The sequence below is a fragment of the Coregonus lavaretus genome (genome assembly GCF_964263955.1).
Source record: "Coregonus lavaretus genome assembly, contig: HAP1_SCAFFOLD_1085, whole genome shotgun sequence".
NCBI lineage: Eukaryota > Metazoa > Chordata > Actinopteri > Salmoniformes > Salmonidae > Coregonus > Coregonus lavaretus.
The window spans coordinates 146,008-167,687 of record NW_028162356.1 but is presented as its reverse complement, the minus strand read 5'-3'; the positions used below and the strand labels follow the sequence as shown (position 1 = coordinate 167,687).

The following is a 21,680-nucleotide window of genomic DNA, read 5'->3' as shown; positions in this document are numbered from 1 at the left end:
AGAGAGAGAGAGAGAGAGAGAGAGAGAGAGGATTAACACACACCAAACTGAACAGCACTCACACACAGACACACAGGCATACATACCCATAGCTGGTCGTCGATGCCAGGAGGGTTCTTCTTGACGAAGGCACCGTAGTAGGTAGCGATGTTTCGATGGTGGCTGTACTTCTTCAACATGTTGATCTCTGCTTTAATCTCCTCTTCCTCATCCTGGAACACAGACAGACAGACAGACACACACACAACTTAGAGTTTTACACACACACAAACACAGTTGACAGGAATTGGGATTGCTCAAATGAGTCTGTGAAAGGCAGTTTTTTTAATGGTTTTGTGCATCTGTGTGTGTGACTTACGCCAGTGACATCCATAACTTTGATGGCGGCAAGCTGGCCTGTTTTGACATGGCGACCCTGAAAGAGAGAGAGAGAGGGGCAAGAGAGAGAGAGAGAGATGAGTATCTAAAATAAAGCTGAGTTTTGCCAACAGTTCCATCCTGTAACCTGGGTGTGTTTTAGTCCCAAAGCCACAGCCTATGATCCAGCTCTCAGCCTGACCAAGATGGCTGACTGCCAGCAGGCCAGCACACACAGGACTGCTGCTGATGCCCACTGACAAGGCTTAGGAACACCTGCTCTTTCCATGACATAGCTTTCCCCTGGATTCACCTGGTCAGTCTATGATCCCTTATTGATGTCACTTGTTAAATCCACTTCAAAATCAGTGTAAATGAAAGGGAGGAGATGGGTTAAAGAAGGATTTTTAAGCCTCAAGACAATTGAGACATGGATTGTGTATGTGTGTCATTCAGAAGGTGAATGTGCAAGACAAAATATTTAAGTGCCTTTTGAACGGGGTATGGTAGTAGGTGTCAGGCACACCGGTTTGAGTGTGTCAAGAACTGCAACGCTGCTGGATTTTTCACGCTCAACAGTTTCCCGTGTGTATCAAGAATGGTCCACCACGCAAAGGACATCCAGCCAACATGACACAACTGTGGGAAGCATTGGAGTCAACATGGGCCAGCATCCTGTGGAACGCTTTCAACACCTTGTATAGTCCATGGCCCAACGAATTGAGGCTGTTCTGAGGGCAAAAGGAGGTGCAACTCAATATTAGGAAGGTGTTCCTAATGTTTCGTACACTCAGTGTATATCAGCAGAGGCAGCTACAGTAGGGAAGTTAAATAATACCCAAAACAGCAAGATGTAACATAAGATGTGGATTGAGTCAGCATGTGTCTATGTCTTTGTAGAGTGGAAGAATTCACACATCACCGCTATAACACACACACAGATAATCCATTATGTTTCTCAGTATTGCATCAGACACACTGACTGTATTTGACTGGCAGAGAAGCTGAACCAAACTGTGAAAAGTCACTTCTGTTCTATCCTCCCCCCCCCCTCCCTCTCTCTCTCTCTCTCATCTCGTTCAGACATGCTGTGAGACAGCTGACAACCCACAACTCCATTCTAATCTACCAGGCCGAGACAGACAGAGAGACAGAGACAGACACAGAAACAGACACAGAGACAGACAGAGAGACAGACAGAGAGAGCGAGAGAGACAAACAGACAGACAGAGACAGACAGAGACAGACAGACAGACAGAGACAGACAGGAAGAACGAGAGGGAGGACTGCTTGGTCCAGTTGTGTAGCTGACTGTCCTAAAAGCTCTGGGCATACTGAGTCACTCTCCCTTGCGCAACACCAGTGAAGCTAGGTCACATACACATGCACACACACACTCCAGAAAACACACACTCTTAAACGAAAATGGAATGGCAGATATGCGGAAAGCATATTACAGACAGGAAGTCAACAAGACAAGACCAGGTGGGAAGCTTGTAGCTCATCGTTTTTTTAATGTATTTATTTATTTCACCTTTATTTAACCAGGTAGGCCAGTTGAGAACAAGTTCTCATTTACAACTGTGACCTGGCCAAGATAAAGCAAAGCAGTGCGATAAAAACAACAACACAGAGTTACATATGGAATAAACAAAACATACAGTCAAATTGCTGAGTAGAGTGTTGGAAGCTATTTTGTAAATGACATCGCCGAAGTCAAGGATCGGTAGGATAGTCCGTTTTACGAGGGCATGTTTAGCAGCATGAGTGAAGGAGGCTTTGTTGCGAAATAGGAAGCCGATTCTAGATTTAACTTTGGATTGGAGATGCTTAATGTGAGTCTGGAAGGAGAGTTTACGGTCTAACCAGACACCTAGGTATTTGTAGTTGTCCACATATTCTAAGTCAGACCCACCAAGAGTAGTGATTCTAGTCGGGTGGGTGCAAGCAGCGTTCGATTGAAGAGCATGCATTTAGTTTTAATAGCGTTTAAGAGCAGTTGGAGGCCACGGAGGGAGTGTTGTATGGCATTGAAGCTCGTTTGGAGGTTTGTTAACACAGTGTCCAATGAAGGGCCAGATGTATACAAAATGGTGTCTTCTGCGTAGAGGTGGATCTGAGAGTCACCAGCAGCAAGAGCGACATCATTTATATACACAGAGAATAGAGTCGGCCCGAGAATTGAACCCTGTGGCACCCCCATAGAGACTGCCAGAGGTCCTGACAACAGGCCCTCCGATTTGACACATTGAACTCTATCTGAGAAGTAGTTGGTGAACCAGGCGAGGCAGTCATTTGAGAAACCAAGGCTATTTAGTCTGCCAATAAGAATGCAGTGATTGACAGAGTCAAAAGCCTTGGCCAGGTCGATGAAGACGGCTGCACAGTACTGTCTTTTATCGATCGCGGTTATTATATCGTTTAGGACCTTGAGGTGCACCCATGAACAGCTCGGAAACCAGATTGCATAGCGGAGAAGGTACGGTGGGATTCGAAATGGTCGGTGATCTGTTTGTTAACTTGGCTTTCAAATACTTTCGAAGGGCAGGATGGATATAGTTCTGTAACAGTTTGGATCTAGAGTGTCACCCCCTTTGAAGAGGGGGATGACCGCGGCAGCTTTCCAATCTCTGGGGATCTCAAACGATACGAAAGAGAGGTTGAACAGGCTAGTAATAGGGGTTGCGACAATTTCGGCGGCTAGTTTTAGAAAGAAAGGGTCCAGATTGTCTAGCCCAGCTGATTTGTAGGGGTCCAGATTTAGCAGCTCTTTCAGGACATCAGCTATCTGAATTTGGGTGAAGGAGAAGCGGGGGGGGGGCATGGGCAAGTTGCAGCGGAGGGTGTAGAGCTGGTGGCCGGGGTAGGGGTAGCCAGGTGGAAAGCATGGCCAGCCGTAGCAAAATGCTTATTGAAATTCTCGATTATCGTAGATTTATTTATCGGTGGTGACAGTGTTTCCTAGCCTCAGTGCAGTGGGTAGCTGGGAGGAGGTGCTCTTATTCTCCATGGACTTTACAGTGTCCCAAAACTTTTTGGAGTTAGTGCTACAGGATGCACATTTGTTTGAAAAAGCTAGCCTTTGCTTTCCTAACTGATTGTGTATATTGGTTCCTGACTTCCCTGAAAAGTTGCATATCGCGGGGACTGTTCGATGCTAATGCAGTACGCCACAGGATGTTTTTATGCTGGTCAAGGGCAGTCAAGTCTGGGGTGAACCAGGGGCTATATCTGTTCTTAGTTCTGAATTTTTTGAATGGGGCATGCTTATTTAAAAGATAGAGAGGAAAGCACTTTTGAAGAACATCCAGGCATCCTCTACTGACGGAATGAGGTCAATATCCATCCAGGATACCCGGGCCAGGTCAATTAGAAAGGCCTGCTCGCTGAAGTGTTTTAGGGAGCGTTTGACAGTGATGAGGGGTGATCGTTTGACCGCGGACCCATTACGGACGCAGGCAATGAGGCAGTGATCGCTGAGATCCTGGTTGAAGACAGCGGAGGTGTATTTAGAGGGTAAATTAGTCAGGATGATATCTATAAGGGTGCCCATGTTTATGGATTTAGGGTTGTACCTGGTAGGTTCCTTGATAATTTGTGTGAGATTGAGGGCATCTAGTTTATATTGTAGGACGGCCGGGGTGTTAAGCATATCCCAGTTTAGGTCACCAAGCAGTACGAACTATGAGGATAGATGGGGGGCAAGCAATTCACATATGGTGTCCAGGGCACAACTGGGGGCTGAGGGGGGTCTGTAGCAAGCGGCAACAGTGAGAGACTTATTTCTGGAAAGGTGGATTTTTAGAAGTAGGAGCTCAAACTGTTTGGGCACAGACCTGGATAGTATGATAGACCTCTGCAGGCTCTCTCTACAGTAGATTGCAACTCCGCCCCCTTTAGCAGTTCTATCTTGACAGAAAATGTTGTAGTTCGGAATGGAAATGTCTGAATTTTTGGTGGCCTTCCTAAGCCAAGATTCAAACACTGCTAGAACATCAGGGTTGGCAGAGTGTGCTAACGCAGTGAATAACTCAAACTTGGGGAGGAGACTTCTGATGTTAACATGCAAGAAACCAAGGCTTTTACGGTTACAGAAGTCAACAAATGATAGCGCCTGGGGGGTAGGAGTGATACTGGGGGCTACAGGGCCTGGGTTAACCTCTACATCACCAGAGGAACAGAGGAGGAATAGATTAAGGATATGGCTAAAGGCTTTAAGAACTGGTCTTCTAGTGCGTTGGGTACAGAGAAAAGGGGCAGATTTCCGGGCGTTGTAGAATAGATTCAGGGCATTATATACAGACAAGGATATGGAAGGATATGAGTACAGTGGAGGTACACCTAAGCATTGGGTAACTATGAAAGAGATAGCATCACTGAAGGAACCGATTGAGCCGGTCTCCGCGTGTATGGGGGATGGGACAAAGGAGCTCTCTGAGGCTGGTTGAGCTGAACTTGGGGCTCTACAGTGAAATTGTATAATAAGAACTAACCCAAACAGCAATAGGCTATTGGCATGGGAGAGAGGCATAACGCAATCACAGGTGTTATTCGTTCTGTGGGAACAGATTGGATGACAACTCCACATCCTGAGTAGCCCTTCACACTCGTACCTGTATACGGGTAGAAAAAAATTGCACATTTGGACACTGATAAGTGCCTAATTTGAACGCAGTGGGCTGTACAGTAACAAGCTGTACGTGACGTCAGAGCTCTGGTTCTGCGCTTCACAGTGCTGTATGGGTTTTGACTGACAGCCGTTCTGAACCTGAGCACTGCACGTTGCCCCCATCCCTCCTGCTTATTGGGCAACGTTTGCTGTAAAATAAGAGGACTCAGTGTATTTTGAAAGATGAGACATTGAAGATTAAAATAAACAACGCTTTGATGTCATACAAGCAAGCCAAATGTGCACTTCACATAAAACGAATGTGAAATACAGTGTCAATGTTTATGATCACTATGTTTGATGTAGAACAGTTACAAGATGACATGGCGTTATACCCTGGGTTATCCTGAACAGAATGAGCCTGTTTGTTGTATTGTGAAGAAAATTTGCTGCGGACCACGCATCTGAAAGCACTCATTATGATCTGCTTCTCTAAATTGCCTTGTGAAAGCCTAACACTAAGATCGTATTTTATAATTTAGCTAGTTATGTTGGCAATAAAATGATTCCCACCTGACCCAGATTGTGATTTATAATGGACTGTTTTTGGATTGCGTAAACAACAGTAATTGTGTGATGGCGGGGATGCAGGGCTGTGTTCCAAACAAAACAACTACAAGTGTGCTTGCTCTAGTTCCTCAAAAAAATAAAAAAATAAAAGCACCTTATAGTTGAAGACTCTTCTTTGAGTCATAAAAGTGCATTGAAATTACTTAGGAACTGTGCACACTTTAGAGAGGTGCGTGGCCACTTGGAGAGTTAGACCTCTCGCCAGTTAGACCTCTCACTCAAACCCTTGAACATTTTTGGGGTCTTATGTAATGTATTCAGGGTATTTTCAGATTTCGTTATCAACAAATGTGGCGAAAAGTACAGTAAATGTCAAATATAGGCCAATTCCCACAAGTGTAAGGGGTTAAACAATAGACAGAAATAAACATTGAGTGTACAAAACATTAAGAACACCTTCCTAATATTGAGTTGCACCCCCTTTTGCCCTTAGGACAGCCTCAATTTGTCGGGGCATGGACTCTACAAGGTATCAAATGCTGGCCCATGTTGACTCCTATGCTTCCCACTGTTGTGTCAAGTTGGCTGGATGTCCTTTGGGTGGTGGACCATTCTTGATACACACAGGAAACTGTTGAGCATGAAAAACCCGGCAGTGTTGCAGTTCTTGACACTCAAACCGGTGCGCCTGGCACCTACTACCATACCCTGTTCAAAGGCACATATCTTTTGTCTTGCTCATTCACCCTCAATGGCACACATACACAATCCATGTCTCAAGGCTTAAAAATCCTTCTTTAACCTGTCTCCTCCCCTTCATCTACATTGATTGAAGTGTATTTAACAAGTGACATCAATAAGGGATAATAGTGTTCACCTGGTCAGTCTATGTCATGGAAAGAGTTCCTAATGTTTTGTTCACTCAGTGTATAACAGATAAAACAATACTTGAAACAGATATAGAAATAGATAAGATAATTAATCTGATAGAATGACAATGGAGCGGTAAACAGAGACATAAGCCGCCATGATCCAAATAAACATCCTTCATTCTGTGTGTGTGTGACTGCGTGTGTGTGGTGAAAAAGGACAGAATACTCCCTTTTCAGCGTTGTGAGGCGTAAAAACACTACTTGGTTCAGACGCCTCGCATTCCTGACCTGCCTGAGTACTGTTACCCGCTACCCTACTGACAAGACCCCACACGCCAGACAGAGAGAAAGAGAGGGGGAGAGAGGGAAAGGGCTATGAGACCTACAAAACAATAGTCTTCTAGTGAAAAGCTAGATAACACGGAAACAAACAGGCCTACAGCTTCACACTAACCACCCATCTCTGACAGACTCCCTGTACAGCCCACCCAGGCTGTAATCCCACAAGCGTGCATTAGGGCGGTTTGATGTGAAAATCAAGTCACTGGCAGAGAAAGCATACAGCGTTTACTGCAACCAAATGCACCGATACCTGAGCCTTATCCAAAAACAACCCCTAGCTCCATACCCTGGTATCTTCAATAGCCCATGTTAGTTGGTTAGCCTAACTTACCTACAGTTGAAGTCAGAAGTTTACATACACCTTAGCCAAATACATTTAAACTCAGTTTATCACAATTTCTGACATTTAATCATAGTAAATATACCCTGTCTTAGGTCAGTTAGGATCACCAATTTATTTTAAGAATGTGAAATGTCAGAATAATAGTAGAGAGAATGATTTATTTCAGCTTTTATTTCTTTCATCACATTCCCAGTGGGTCAGAAGTTTACATACACTCAATTAGTATTTGGTAGCATTGCCTTTAAATTGTTTAACTTAGGTCAAACGATTCAGGCAGCCTTCCACAAGCTTCCCACAATAAGTTGGGTGAATTTTGGCCCATTCCTCCTGACAGAGCTGGTGTAACTGAGTCAGGTTTGTAGGCCTCATTGCTCGCACACGCTTTTTCAGTTCTGCCCACAGATTTTCTATAGGCTTGAGGTAAATGCATTGTGATGGCCACTCAAATACCTTGACTTTGTTGTCCTTAAGCCATTTTGCCACAACTTTGGAAGTATGCTTGGGGTCATTGTCCATTTGAAAGACCCATTTGCGACCAAGCTTTAACTTCCTGACTGATGTCTTCAGATGTTGCTTCAATATATCCACATAATTTTCCTTCCTAATGATGCCATCTATTTTGTGAAGTGCACCAGTCCCTCCTGCAGCAAAGCACCCCCACAGCATGATGCTGCCACCCCCGTACTTCACGGTTGGGATGGTGCTCTTCTGCTTGCAAGCCATCCCCTTTTTCCTCCAAACATAACGATGGTCATTATGGCCAAACAGTTCTATTTTTGTTTCATCAGACCAGAGGACATTTCTCCAAAAAGTAAGATCTTTGTCCCCATGTGCAGTTGCAAACCGTAGTCTGGCTTTTTTATGGCAGTGGCTTCTTCCTTGCTGAGCACCCTTTCAGGTTATGTCGATATAGGACTTGTTTTACTGTGGATATAGATACTTCTGTACCTGTTTCCTCGAGCATCTTCACAAGGTCCCTTGCTGTTGTTCTGGGATTGATTTGTAACTTTTTGCACCAAAGTACGTTCATCTCTAGGAGACAGAACGTGTCTCCTTCCTAAGCGGTATGACGGCTGCGTGGTCCCATGGTGTTTATACTTGCGTACTATTGTTTGTACATATGAACGCGGTACCTTCAGGCGTTTGGAAATTGCTCCCAAGGATGAACCAGACTTGTGGAGGTCTACAAATGTTTTTTCTGAGGTCTTGGCTGATTTCTTCTGATTTTCCCATGATGTCAAGCAAAGAGGCACTGAGTTTGAAGGTAGGCCTTGAAATACATCCACAGGTACACCTCCAATTGACTCAACTTATGTCAATTAGCCTATCAGAAGCTTCTAAAGCCATGATGTCATTTTCTGGAATTTTCCAAGCTGTTTAAAGGCACAGTCAACTTAGTGTATGTAAACTTCTTACCCACTGGAAGTGAAATAATCTGTCTGTAAACAATTGTTGGAAAAATTACTTGTGTCATGCACAAAGTAGATGTCCTAACCGACTTGCCAAAACTATAGTTTGTTAACAAGAAATGTGCGGAGTGGTTGAAAAACAAGTTTTAATGACTCCAACCTAAGTGTATGTAAACGTCCAACTTCAACTGTACCTAGCTACACTATACAGTGAGGGGGAAAAAATGTTGATCCCCTGCTGATTTTGTACGTTTGCCCACTGACAAAGAAATGATCAGTCTATAATTTTTATGGTAGGTTTATTTGAACAGTGAGAGACAGAATAACAACAACAAAATCCAGAAAAACGCATGTCAAAAATGTTATAAATTGATTTGCATTTTAATGAGGGAAATAAGTATTTGACCCCTCTGCAAAACACGACTAAGTACTTGGTGGAAAAACCCTTGTTGGCAATCACAGAGGTCAGACGTTTCTTGTAGTTGGCCACCAGGTTTGCACACATCTCAAGAGGGATTTTGTACCACTCCTCTTTGCAGATCTTCTCCAAGTCATTAAGGTTTCGAGGCTGACGTTTGGCAACTCTAACCTTCAGCTCCCTCCACAGATTTGCTATGGGATTAAGGTCTGGAGACTGGCTAGGCCACTCCAGGACCTTAATGTGCTTCTTCTTGAGCCACTCCTTTGTTGCCTTGGCCGTGTGTTTTGGGTCATTGTCATGCTGGAATACCCATCCACGACCCATTTTCAATGCCCTGGCTGAGGGAAGGAGGTTCTCACCCAAGATTTGACGGTACATGGCCCCGTCCATCGTCCCTTTGATGCGGTGAAGTTCTCCTGTCCCCTTAGCAGAAAAACACCCCCAAAGCATAAATGTTTCCACCGCTATGTTTGACGGTGGGGATGGTGTTCTTGGGGTCATTGGCAGCATTCCTCCTCCTCCAAACACGGCGAGTTGAGTTGATGCCAATGAGCTCCATTTTGGTCTCATCTGACCACAACACTTTCACCCAGTTCTCCTCTGAATCATTCAGATGTTCATTGGCAAACTTCAGAAGGGCATGTATATGTGCTTTCTTGAGCAGGGGGACCTTGCGGACGCTGCAGGATTTCAGTCCTTCACGGCGTATTGTTTTACCAATTGTTTTCTTGGTGACTATGGTCCCAGCTGCCTTGAGATTATTGACAAGATCCTCCCGTGTAGTTCTGGGCTGATTTCTCACCGTTCTCATGATCATTGCAACTCCACGAGGTGAGATCTTGCATGGAGCCCCAGGCCGAGGGAGATTGACAGTTATTTTGTGTTTCTTCCATTTGCGAATAGTCGCACCAACTGTTGTCACCTTCTCACCAAGCTGCTTGGCGATGGTCTTGTAGCCCATTCCAGCCTTGTGTAGGTCTACAATCTTGTCCCTGACATCCTTGGAGAGCTCTTTGGTCTCGGCCATGGTGGAGAGTTTGGAATCTGATTGATTGATCGCTTCTGTGGACAGGTGTATTTTATACAGGTAACAAGGTGAGATTAGGAGCACTCCCTTTAAGAGTGTGCTCCTAATCTCAGCTCGTTACCTGTATAAAAGACACCTGGGAGCCAGAAATCCTTCTGATTGAGAGGGGGTCAAATACTTATTTCCCTCATTAAAATTCAAATCAATTTATAACATTTTTGACATAGGTTTTTCTGGATTTTTTTGTTGTTATTCTGTCGCTCACTGTTCAAATAAACCTACCATTAACATTATAGACTGATCATTTTTTTGTCAGTGGGCAAACAAAATCTGCAGGGGATCAAATACTTCTGTATATACAGTGAGGGAAAAAGGTATGTGGACACCCCATCAAATTAGTGGATTTGTCTAGTTCAGCCACCTCTGTTGCTGACAATAGAGCACACAGCCATGCAATCTCCATAGACAAAACATTGGCAGTAGAATGGCCTTACTGAAGAGCTCAGTGACTTTCAAAGTGGCACCGTCATAGGATGACACCTTTCCAACAAGTCAGTTCGTCACATTTCTGCCCTACTAGATCTGTTCCGGTCAACTGTCAACTGTAAGTGCGGTTATAGTGAAGTGAAAACGTCTAGGAGCAACAACAGCTCAGCCGTGAAGTGGTAGGCCACACAAGCTCACAGAATGGGACCGCCGAGTGCTGAAGTGCGTAAAAATCATCTGTCCTCGGTTGCAACACTCACTACTGAGTTCCAAACTGCCTCTGGAAGCAACGTCAGCGCAAGAACTGTTGGTCGGAAAGCTTCATGAAATGTATGCACTCACTAACTAAATGATTAAAATGTAAATGTTTCCATGGCCGAGCAGCCGCACACAAGCCTAAGATCACCATGCGCAACGCCAAGCGTCGGCTGGAGTGGTGTAAAGCTCAACGCCATTGGACTCTGGAGCAGTGGAAACGCATTCTCTGGAGTGATTAATCACGCTTCACCATCTGGCAGTCCGACGGACGAATCTGAGTTTGGCGGATGCCAGGATACCTCTACCTGCCCCAATGCATAGTGCCAACTGTACAGTTTGGTGGAGGAGGAATAATGGTCTGGGGCTGTTTCATGGTTCGACTAGGCCCCTTAGTTCCAGTGAAGGGAAATCTTAACGCTACAGCATACAATGACATTCTAGACGATTCTGTGCTTCCAACTTTGTGGCAATAGTTTGGAGACGGCCCTTTCTTGTTTTAGCATGACAATGCCCCCGTGCACAAAGCGAGATCCATACAGAAATGGTTTGTCGAGATCGGTGTGGAAGAACGTGACTGGCCTGCACAGAGCCCTGACCTCAACCCCATCGAACACCGACTGCGAGCCAGGCCTAATCGCCCAACATCAGTGCCCGACCTCACTAATGCTCTTGTGGCTGAATGGAAGCAAGTCCCCACAGCAATGTTCCAACATCTTGTGGACAGCCTTCTCAGAAGAGTGGAGGCTGTTATAGCAGCAAAGGGGGGACCAACTCCATATTAATGTCCATGATTTTGAAATGAGATGTTCGACAAGCAGGTGTCCACATGATTTTGGTCATGTAGTGTACATCAAAACTTAATAATGTTGAAGACCCCTGCCAACTAATATCAACATTTATATTGCGTTTTTTCAGAAATGATTTCCCTTCTGTAAGTTTAAGAAATATTGCCTAGTGTCTTGTCATTCTGTTACCAAAAACCCACATACACTACATGACCAAAAGAATGTGGACACCTGCTTGTCGAATATCCCATTCCAAAATCATGGCCATTAATATGGAGTTGGTCCCCCCTTTGCTGCTATAACAGAATGACCAACAAAAATCAGTAAAATGCAATTGAATTGGCGCAAATAGGAAATCATAGTAGTCACAAACGCTCTCTCCCTCTCTCTCTCACTCCGAACCAATCATAGACGTCTGTTTCACAAGTTTGGACAGCACACTCAGTTTACAGTCTAAATGTACTGTATTGTACTGAACTCTACCGTGCTGTACTATACTGTGATGCCCACACCTGAACATAGACGTCTATGTTTTGCAGCGGAGCTCATTAGAATAATAACCCGTCTGTGAATAATACCCAAACATGCAAAAGAGGATATTACATTTTCTACCTTTGTGTACCTATTCAGGATACACCACCATAAAGAGAACAACATTCATAATGATACATTTCTGTACAGTACAGATCAGGGACTCATGATGTCATTCTGTTACAGTCATTATTTTACCGAGTGTTAATCCACTTCACTTACTGTAGTTCAATAACCAAGAGATTTTAAATATTAACCAAGATACCTTTTTTTCTTTTCAAACTCAATGTGTCATATAATAGCTGACACCCCATTCTTTCTGCAGAAATCTTTTAATCTTAATTTGGAGTAGATATTTAACAGTTTTTGGAAAACTTGGTCACATTAAAAACACATTACAATAATTCTGTTGCCAAACTTTACATCTGCACTGTTCTTAGAGTCAATTTGTTTTTGTAAATTTTTCTGTGGAAATTGTTAAAAGTAGTCTTTGTTCATAGAATTGTATGATTGGTTTAACTTTGCAATCAATGTTTTTTGTTTGGTATACATTTTAAAGTGAAGAATCGAAGTCTCACCGTCATTCCATTACCGTGGAATTGCCTTACCCCGCATGTATATTGAATAGGTATGAAATACTAGCTCACAATTGCCTGGGTTTATGTCGAGATAAAACTCAGCAACTCTCTCCCCTCATTGGCAACTCGTAACAGTTCACTGGAAGGTGACAGCCAGCCTGCCTGTTATTGGCTGATCAGAGCTCATGTGGGAGGAATCATCAGGCACGCTCCTGTCTGATAGGTTGAGTGTGTGGTGATGGGTGTGTCTTACCTTGTAGACCTGCCCGTAGGTTCCATTTCCCACCAACTCCACTAGTTCAAATATACCAGCTGGGTCCTGGAGAGAAAGAGAGAGAGAAATAGAGAGATTGGAGAAAGAGGGGAGTAAGAGAGTGGTTAGTCAAGCATTGAAAGTATTTTCTCAAGAATTCAGACTCCATGGAATCTGAATTCCTCCCCCCCCCTCCTCACACACACACACAGTAGGACTTGCTGAGATCTATAGCGGTACACTGACTCCATAGAGAGAGAGAGAGAGAGTACAGTGGGGGAAAAAAGTATTTAGTCAGCCACCAATTGTGCAAGTTCTCCCACTTAAAAAGATGAGAGAGGCCTGTAATTTTCATCATAGGTACACGTCAACTAAGACAGACAAAATGAGAATTTTTTTTCCAGAAAATCACATTGTAGGATTTTTAATGAATTTATTTGCAAATGATGGTGGAAAATAAGTATTTGGTCAATAACAAAAGTTTCTAAATACTTTGTTATATACCCTTTGTTGGCAATGACACAGGTCAAATGTTTTCTGTAAGTCTTCACACACTGTTGCTGGTATTTTGGCCCATTCCTCCATGCAGATCTCCTCTAGAGCAGTGATGTTTTGGGGCTGTCGCTGGGCAACACGGACTTTCAACTCCCTCCAAAGATTTTCTATGGGGTTGAGATCTGGAGACTGGCTAGGCCACTCCAGGACCTTGAAATGCTTCTTACGAAGCCACTCCTTCGTTGCCCGGGCGGTGTGTTTGGGATCATTGTCATGCTGAAAGACCCAGCCACGTTTCATCTTCGATGCCCTTGCTGATGGAAGGAGGTTTTCACTCAAAATCTCACGATACATGGCCCCATTCATTCTTTCCTTTACACGGATCAGTCGTCCTGGTCCCTTTGCAGAAAGAAAAAAAACAGCCCCAAAGCATGATGTTTCCACCCCCATGCTTCACAGTAGGTATGGTGTTCTTTGGATGCAACTCAGCATTCTTTGTCCTCCAAACACGACGAGTTGAGTTTTTACCAAAAAGTTCTATTTTGGTTTCATCTGACCATATGACATTCTCCCAATCCTCTTCTGGATCATCCAAATGCACTCTAGCAAACTTCAGACGGGCCTGGACATGTACTGACTTAAGCAGGGGGACACGTCTGGCACTGCAGGATTTGAGTCCCTGGCGGCGTAGTGTGTTACTGATGGTAGGCTTTGTTAGGCTTTTGTCCCAGCTCTCTGCAGGTCATTCACTAGGTCCCCCCGTGTGGTTCTGGGATTTTTGCTCACCATTCTTGTGATCATTTTGACCCCACGGGGTGAGATCTTGCGAGGGAGATTATCAGTGGTCTTGTATGTCTTCCATTTCCTAATAATTGCTCCCACAGTTGATTTCTTCAAACCAAGCTGCTTACCTATTGCAGATTCAGTCTTCCCAGCCTGGTGCAGGTCTACAATTTTGTTTCTGGTGTCCTTTGACAGCTCTTTGGTCTTGGCCATAGTGGAGTTTGGAGTGTGACTGTTTGAGGTTGTGGACAGGTGTCTTTTATACTGATAACAAGTTCAAACAGGTGCCATTAATACAGGTAACGAGTGGAGGACAGAGGAGCCTCTTAAAGAAGAAGTTACAGGTCTGTGAGAGCCAGAAATCTTGCTTGTTTGTAGGTGACCAAATACTTATTTTCCACCATAATTTGCAAATAAATTCATTAAAAATCCTACAATGTGATTTTCTGGAGAAAAAAATTCTCAATTTGTCTGTCATAGTTGACGTGTACCTATGATGAAAATTACAGGCCTCTCTCATCTTTTTAAGTGAGAGAACTTGCACAATTGGTGGCTGACTAAATACTTTTTTTCCCCACTGTATGTATGTATGTGTGTGTGTGTGTGTGTGTGTGTGTGTGTCTGTGTGAGTGAGTGAATAGGGAATACTGGAGTTGAAATCAGCCACATGCTTCCACAGGGTATATGAAAAACGTCAACGTTATTCAAGGTCCAACAGAAACATTTTTAAACCTAGAACACTGCTCTAGAGACAGGCGGAGACCCACCACACTCTCTCCCCTTCAACCAGCACCACCACACACATCGATATCTTTTAACGTGTGTGTGTGTGAAAGGGGGAAGCATTAGTCATGGGTGTGTGTGTGTGTAAATATCAATATGAATATTGTGCTCATTTTCTTGTTTTATACCAAGTTATGATGGTGTCTCGAAGTTGATGAATGTATTGACCCCCTCATTGATGGATCCCCTCAGCGCTCTGTGTGTGTGTGTATAGTGTGTGTGTGTGTGTGTGTGTGTATAGTGCTCGGGTCTGTGTAGGGCAGGGTAGGGCTGGACGATATGGCCAAAATATAATACCATGGTATTTGTGAAAAATTGGACGGTATGACAGTATTTCATATTTTTGAATAATAAAAGTTCTACATTTGCTTTATGAGTAGTGTGTGACCCTACGGTGGCAACACATACATTCTAAGTAATTTCAATGGATCTTTCTCCATACTGATTGTTTTATACTGTTCAATTCAACCCAAAATATTTTTTCTGCATTTCCTGCACTCATTTGAGATCATTTCCACACTGTCACTCAGGGCTGCACACCATGGGCAAACAATATAGGCCTTATTCTTAACCAAATGTTGCAATTGCGATTTGACTTGCGGTTTAGAGCAAAACACTTGGGTGAACTGTTGGAATCATGGAAATAGAATGACTATTCTAATTCTATAGTTAGAATATAATAGTGGGCACTTTAATTACAGTGTTGTTTGACATGACAAAGAATGAAAATGCCAGGGAGGAGTTATTGTGACAGGGTAGGAACCAAAGTGTTGATAAATGTTTCCTAGGGGACCCTATAATCTTTGGCTACATTTAATGTTCTCTCTTAGCTACACTACATAACCAAAAGTATGTGGACACCTGCTCGTTGGAACATCTCATACCAGAATCACAAGGATTAATATGGAGTTAGTCCCCCCTTTGCTGCTATAACAGCCTCCACTCTTCTGGGAAGGCTTTCCACTAGATGTTGGAACATTGCTGCAGGGATTTGCTTCCATTCAGCCACAAGAGCATTAGTGAGGTCAGGCACTGATGTTGGGCGAGTAGGCCTGGCTTGGTGTCGGCGTTCCATTTCATCCCAAAGGTGTCCGATGGAGTTGAGGTCAGGGCTCTGTGCAGGCCAGTCAAGTTCTTCCACACCGATCTCGACAAATAATTTCTGTATGGACATTGCTTTGTGCATGGGGGCATTGTCATGCCGAAACAGGAAAGGGCCTTCCCCAAACTGTTGCCACAAAGTTGGAAGGACATACAGTGTGGGAAAAAAGTATTTAGTCAGCCACCAATTGTGCAAGTTCTCCCACTTAAAAAGATGAGAGAGGCCTGTAATTTTCATCATAGGTACACGTCAACTATGACAGACAAATTGAGAAGAAAAAAAATCCAGAAAATCACATTGTAGGATTTTTAATGAATTTATTTGCAAATTATGGTGGAAAATAAGTATTTGGTCACCTACAAACAAGCAAGATTTCTGGCTCTCACAGACCTGTAACTTCTTCTTTAAGAGGCTCCTCTGTCCTCCACTCGTTACCTGTATTAATGGCACCTGTTTGAACTTGTTATCAGTATAAAAGACACCTGTCCACAACCTCACAGTCACACTCCAAACTCCACTATGGCCAAGACCAAAGAGCTGTCAAAGGACACCAGAAACAAAATTGTAGACCTGCACCAGGCTGGGAAGACTGAATCTGCAATAGGTAAGCAGCTTGGTTTGAAGAAATCAACTGTGGGAGCAATTATTAGGAAATGGAAGACACACTGATAATCTCCCTCGATCTGGGGCTCCACGCAAGATCTCACCCTGTGGGGTCAAAATGATCACAAGAACGGTGAGAAAAAATCCCAGAACCACACAGGGGGACCTAGTGAATGACCTGCAGAGAGCTGGGACCAAAGTAACAAAGCCTACCATCAGTAACACACTACGCCGCCAGGGACTCAAATCCTGCAGTGCCAGACGTGTCCCCCTGCTTAAGCCAGTACATGTCCAGGCCCGTCTGAAGTTTGCTAGAGTGCATTTGGATGATCCAGAAGAGGATTGGGAGAATGTCATATGGTCAGATGAAACCAAAATAGAACTTTTTGGTAAAAACTCAACTCGTCGTGTTTGGAGGACAAAGAATGCTGAGTTGCATCCAAAGAACACCATACCTACTGTGAAGCATGGGGGTGGAAACATCATGCTTTGGAGCTGTTTTTCTGCAAAGGGACCAGGACGACTGATCCGTGTAAAGGAAAGAATGAATGGGGCCATGTATCATGAGATTTTGAGTGAAAACCTCCTTCCATCAGCAAGGGCATTGAAGATGAAACGTGGCTGGGTCTTTCAGCATGACAATGATCCCAAACACACCGCCCGGGCAACGAAGGAGTGGCTTCGTAAGAAGCATTTCAAGGTCCTGGAGTGGCCTAGCCAGTCTCCAGATCTCAACCCCATAGAAAATCTTTGGAGGGAGTTGAAAGTCTGTGTTGCCCAGCGACAGCCCCAAAACATCACTGCTCTAGAGGAGATCTGCATGGAGGAATGGGCCAAAATACCAGCAACAGTGTGTGAAAACCTTGTGAAGACTTACAGAAAACATTTGACCTGTGTCATTGCCAACAAAGGGTATATAACAAAGTATTGAGAAACTTTTGTTATTGACCAAATACTTATTTTCCACCATAATTTGCAAATAAATTCATTAAAAATCCTACAATGTGATTTTCTGGAGAAAAAAATTCTCATTTTGTTTGTCATAGTTGACGTGTACCTATGATGAAAATTACAGGCCTCATCTTTTTAAGTGGGAGAACTTGCACAATTGGTGGCTGACTAAATACTTTTTTCCCCCACTGTACTCGTCTAGAATGTCATTGTATGCTGTAGCGTTAAGATTTCCCTAAGGGGCCTAGCCCAAACCATGAAAAACAGCCTCAGACCATTATTCCTCCTCCACCAAGTTACAGTTAGCACTATGCATTGGTTCTCCTGGCATCCGCCAAACCTAGATTCGTCCGTCGGACTGCCAGATGGTGAAGCATGATTCATCACTCCATAGAACGCGTTTACTCTGCTCCAGAGTCAAATGGCGGCGAACTTTACACCGCTCGACCATGGAAACCCATTTCATGAAGCTCCCGACCAACAGTTCTTGCACTGACGTTGCTTCCAGAGGCAGTTTGTGTGGCCTGCCACATCGCGGCTGAGCCGTTGTTGCTGCTAGACGTTTCCACTTCACAATTACAGCACTTACAGTTGACCGGGCAGCTCTAGCAGGGCAGAAATTTGACGAACTGACTTGTTGGAAAGGTGTCATCCTATGACGGTGCCACGTTGAAAGTCACTGAGCTCTTCAGTAAGGCCATTCTACTGCCAATGTTTGTCTATGGAAATTGCATGGCTGTGTGCTCGATTTCATACACCTGTCAGCAACGGTTGTGGCTGAAATAGCTGAATCCACTAATTTGAAGGGGTGTCCACATACTTTTGGCCATGTAGCAAACATATTCATGCCTTCTGTATTCCTCCGATTTAGAAGATACTGTTGCACAAACATGCTGATTTAGGTCTACACCATCACTGGTATTATCAGGCCGTATAGGTAATTACATTTGCTCTTACTCAGTACATTTATTAGCTAGCTAGCTCACTAGCCAGCCAGCCAGCTAACTAGCGATTAGCATTAACAGCTAACAGGATTTAGGCCCAACTTGCTAAGAAAAGACAAACTAGCTGTTTGCAGATGTAAGAAACACAAACTAATAGTGTAATTATAGAACACTAGTGGATTTATATTAAGAAGCAAAGTGAAAACAGCATTGTTTTAAGCATGTGCCTAAGAACAGCCCTTAGCCGTGGTTTATTGGTAATATACCACACCTCACTGCTTTAGTATACCGCCCAGCCCTACGGCAGGGTTCCTGAACTGGTTACCCACGGGCTAAATTTAGGCCGTGGGTGACTTTTATTTATTTATTTGGCCCCCAAGTTGTTGTTGTATTTCAATGTTGGACATTAAAGACTAAAAATACATCATGTTATCAGCGTGATTTCTTTTTTATCTGTTCCCAAGTATTCCCACGCATAATAGAGAGACGTGATCGTATACAAATGTAAGGTTTGAAATTATGTTTTAGTCAATTTGCAGTCTACAAATGATTTGTAATTATGTTCCGCCCCCCGAACATCCGCTCAAGAAAAAAATATTTTAAAAATCATCCAGCAGCGGAATCTAGTTGATGATCCCTGGTCTAAGGGAAGTGAGACCAGGGAAGACAGGAAAAGGAAATCCCCCTCCATTGTGGGTAGTGTGCGAGACACTGAAATACTCCCCAGTTCTCTGCATCTAGGTGACCTAATTTCCAGTCGCACCGCAGATCTGGACGAGAGCTCAGAGAGAGGCCAGCAGTGTGGGTGTGTGTAATAACTGTCATACATCTATCAGACGTAGATGGAAAAGGAGAGAGATGGAGAGAATGAGTTCAGGAGACATGCTGGTAGAAAGGGAAAGAGCGAGAAGAGCTGAGAAGCTGCACATTGTTTTATTGCATTTCGAGAGAGAGAGAGAGGATGAATGAGTCAATGATGTTGAACGTGCAACATTTCTACAATCCAGATGCCGCAAAATGTTATGTGTGTTTGCATTGTACATGCATCATTCACAGCCATATGACAAGAATGCAAGCTAACACACACACGCCCCTGCCTGTCATGTTGGGGCTTGAGCCTGCTGCTGCTGGTAAGATCATGTTGCATAACGACCTGCCTGTAATGACTATGTACAGAGGCTGTCAAAAACACACACAGCACAAAGAACAGTGGTATTACATTTCCTTTGCATGGACCTTGCCTGTACCCCTATCTTGTGCATCTCCCCTCCCCTCCAGCTCCTAGAGTAGGGGTTTCCTTCTCCTCCGCCTGCCCCAGACCTTTCAAATATTGTATTTAACCCTAACCTGGCACACCTGATTAAATTAGTCAATTAATCATCATCAAGCCTTTGACTAATTTAAATCAGGTGTGCCAGTTTTGGGTTAAAACAAAAATGTGAAACATTTGGGGGGGTTGGCAACTGTCTTAGAGCCCTCAAACTGAACTCTGGACCTCGAAGCCAGTTCCACTGTTTTTTTTCATTGCTTCCCTCTAATCAGGGACTGATTTAGACCTGGGATACCAGGTGTGTGCAATTAATTATCAGGTAGAAGAGAAAACCAGCAGGCTCTGGACCTCGTTGAGTTGTCCTGTCCTAGAGGATGCAAACGCACACACAGCTAGAGTGCTACGAGGCCACTGTCACTGACTCATCACGAAATGGCAGAACCAGTTTCTGCTGTTCTCTAATATAATTCAACTGTGTGTGTGTCTGGGGCAGTGTGATGCCGCGCGACAGACAGCTTAACATCTGCCCCAAATAGACAGAGGGGCCTATTAGACACACACAGGCCCAGGGTTCCATTACATCACGTTCCAATTGTTGAGAAAAAAGTCTAACGCGCGTGGGAGAGAGGTAGTTGCCACCCCAGCAGACATCGATTGATCTAAATCAATGATCTGATCAGCGGATGTTCTCGGGAGCATGGCAGTTAACGGCGGCTCGGAAGACGCCAACCAAACACACACAGTCGGTGCGAAGAGGCCATTATTAACGGGGGATGGGGCAAGTGTTTGAGAAGACGTGTCTCATTCATACAGTGCCCATTTTATCATACACACACACACACACACTTTACCCGTAGCGCTGACAGGTCTATCTCATCCAGGCTCCGGGCCGGGGAGTCACTCGCCATGATTCTCTCTCAAAATGGAAGCTTCTTCTCCGCTCATTTACCGAGGAGAAACTCCCTCTCCCCTCCCTTATCCAGCCGTTAAAATCCCTGTTTGGCGTCCGTTAATAATATTCCATCAACAATGGGTAATATAATCCGTTTTTCCGTTTGATACCGGGGGAACGCGTCTCGAGACACCGAGGTGATCCAGGTCCTACATGCTGTAGACGGTGGCACGGGCCCCCTCCACGGGCGGATAGTGACAACACTCGGCGAGAGAGCACAGCCGCGCACACACATACACACTGTATACACACACAGCGAGAGAAAGCAAAGCGCCCCGGGAACCGTGTAGTCTCGCGCTCCCGGGAGTGGCCTAGCTGCACGAGCAGCGAGCGGTTCTCCTGAAAACAGGGACGCCCACAATGTCACATGCACACGTGTGTGGGACAGATATGAAAAAGCCCATCCCCACCCCCCTCCACACGAAGGGTTAGGTTAATTGTATCTTCAGGCTAAAGTGCCATGAAACTGATCATTTCCTTTGTCTTCTTCTTCTCTTTGTCTCTCCTGCTGCATCTCTTCACATGGCTACAGCTGTGTATGCCTAGCCTTATGTTGCTATCATCACCACCACACCCGCCATCTCCATCACCATTAATATCATCCTCAGCAGTAGCAACAGCATCACCACCTTCACCATCATCATCATCGCTCAACTTTTTTCAACTGTGTGTCTTGTATACTGAAGATTGTATTCTCAATTCCTGACTGCAAAAATAATTATAGTGATGATTTGAGTGTGTGATATGCACATCCCAAACACCCACACTAGTGTTCACTGTTGTGCAGGAATAACGCTGCATTAACCGTGCTAACATATGTAATTGTTTTAAGAAGGTCATACCAAGGATCATTTAGCTATTCGATTTTTATTTTTTTCAATAAAAAAAATAATTTGGCCTTACTGCTATTAGCCATTAGGAACGTATTTTGAATAACATATGTACTACATGGAACA

At 44.1% G+C, this 21,680-nt stretch overlaps 1 protein-coding gene across 1 annotated transcript; it reads right to left on the bottom strand.

Moving 5' to 3' along the window:
* Positions 1-86: 86 nt before the first annotated feature.
* LOC311119334 (traf2 and NCK-interacting protein kinase-like) lies at positions 87-20,960 on the bottom strand (the record flags this gene model as incomplete). Its single annotated transcript, XM_084194054.1, has 4 exons — positions 20,624-20,960; positions 12,842-12,907; positions 359-415; positions 87-212 (listed from the first exon to the last, which is right to left on the bottom strand). Coding segments are annotated over exons 1-4 (306 nt in total), but the record flags the coding sequence as incomplete, so codon positions are not given.
* Positions 20,961-21,680: the final 720 nt, after the last annotated feature.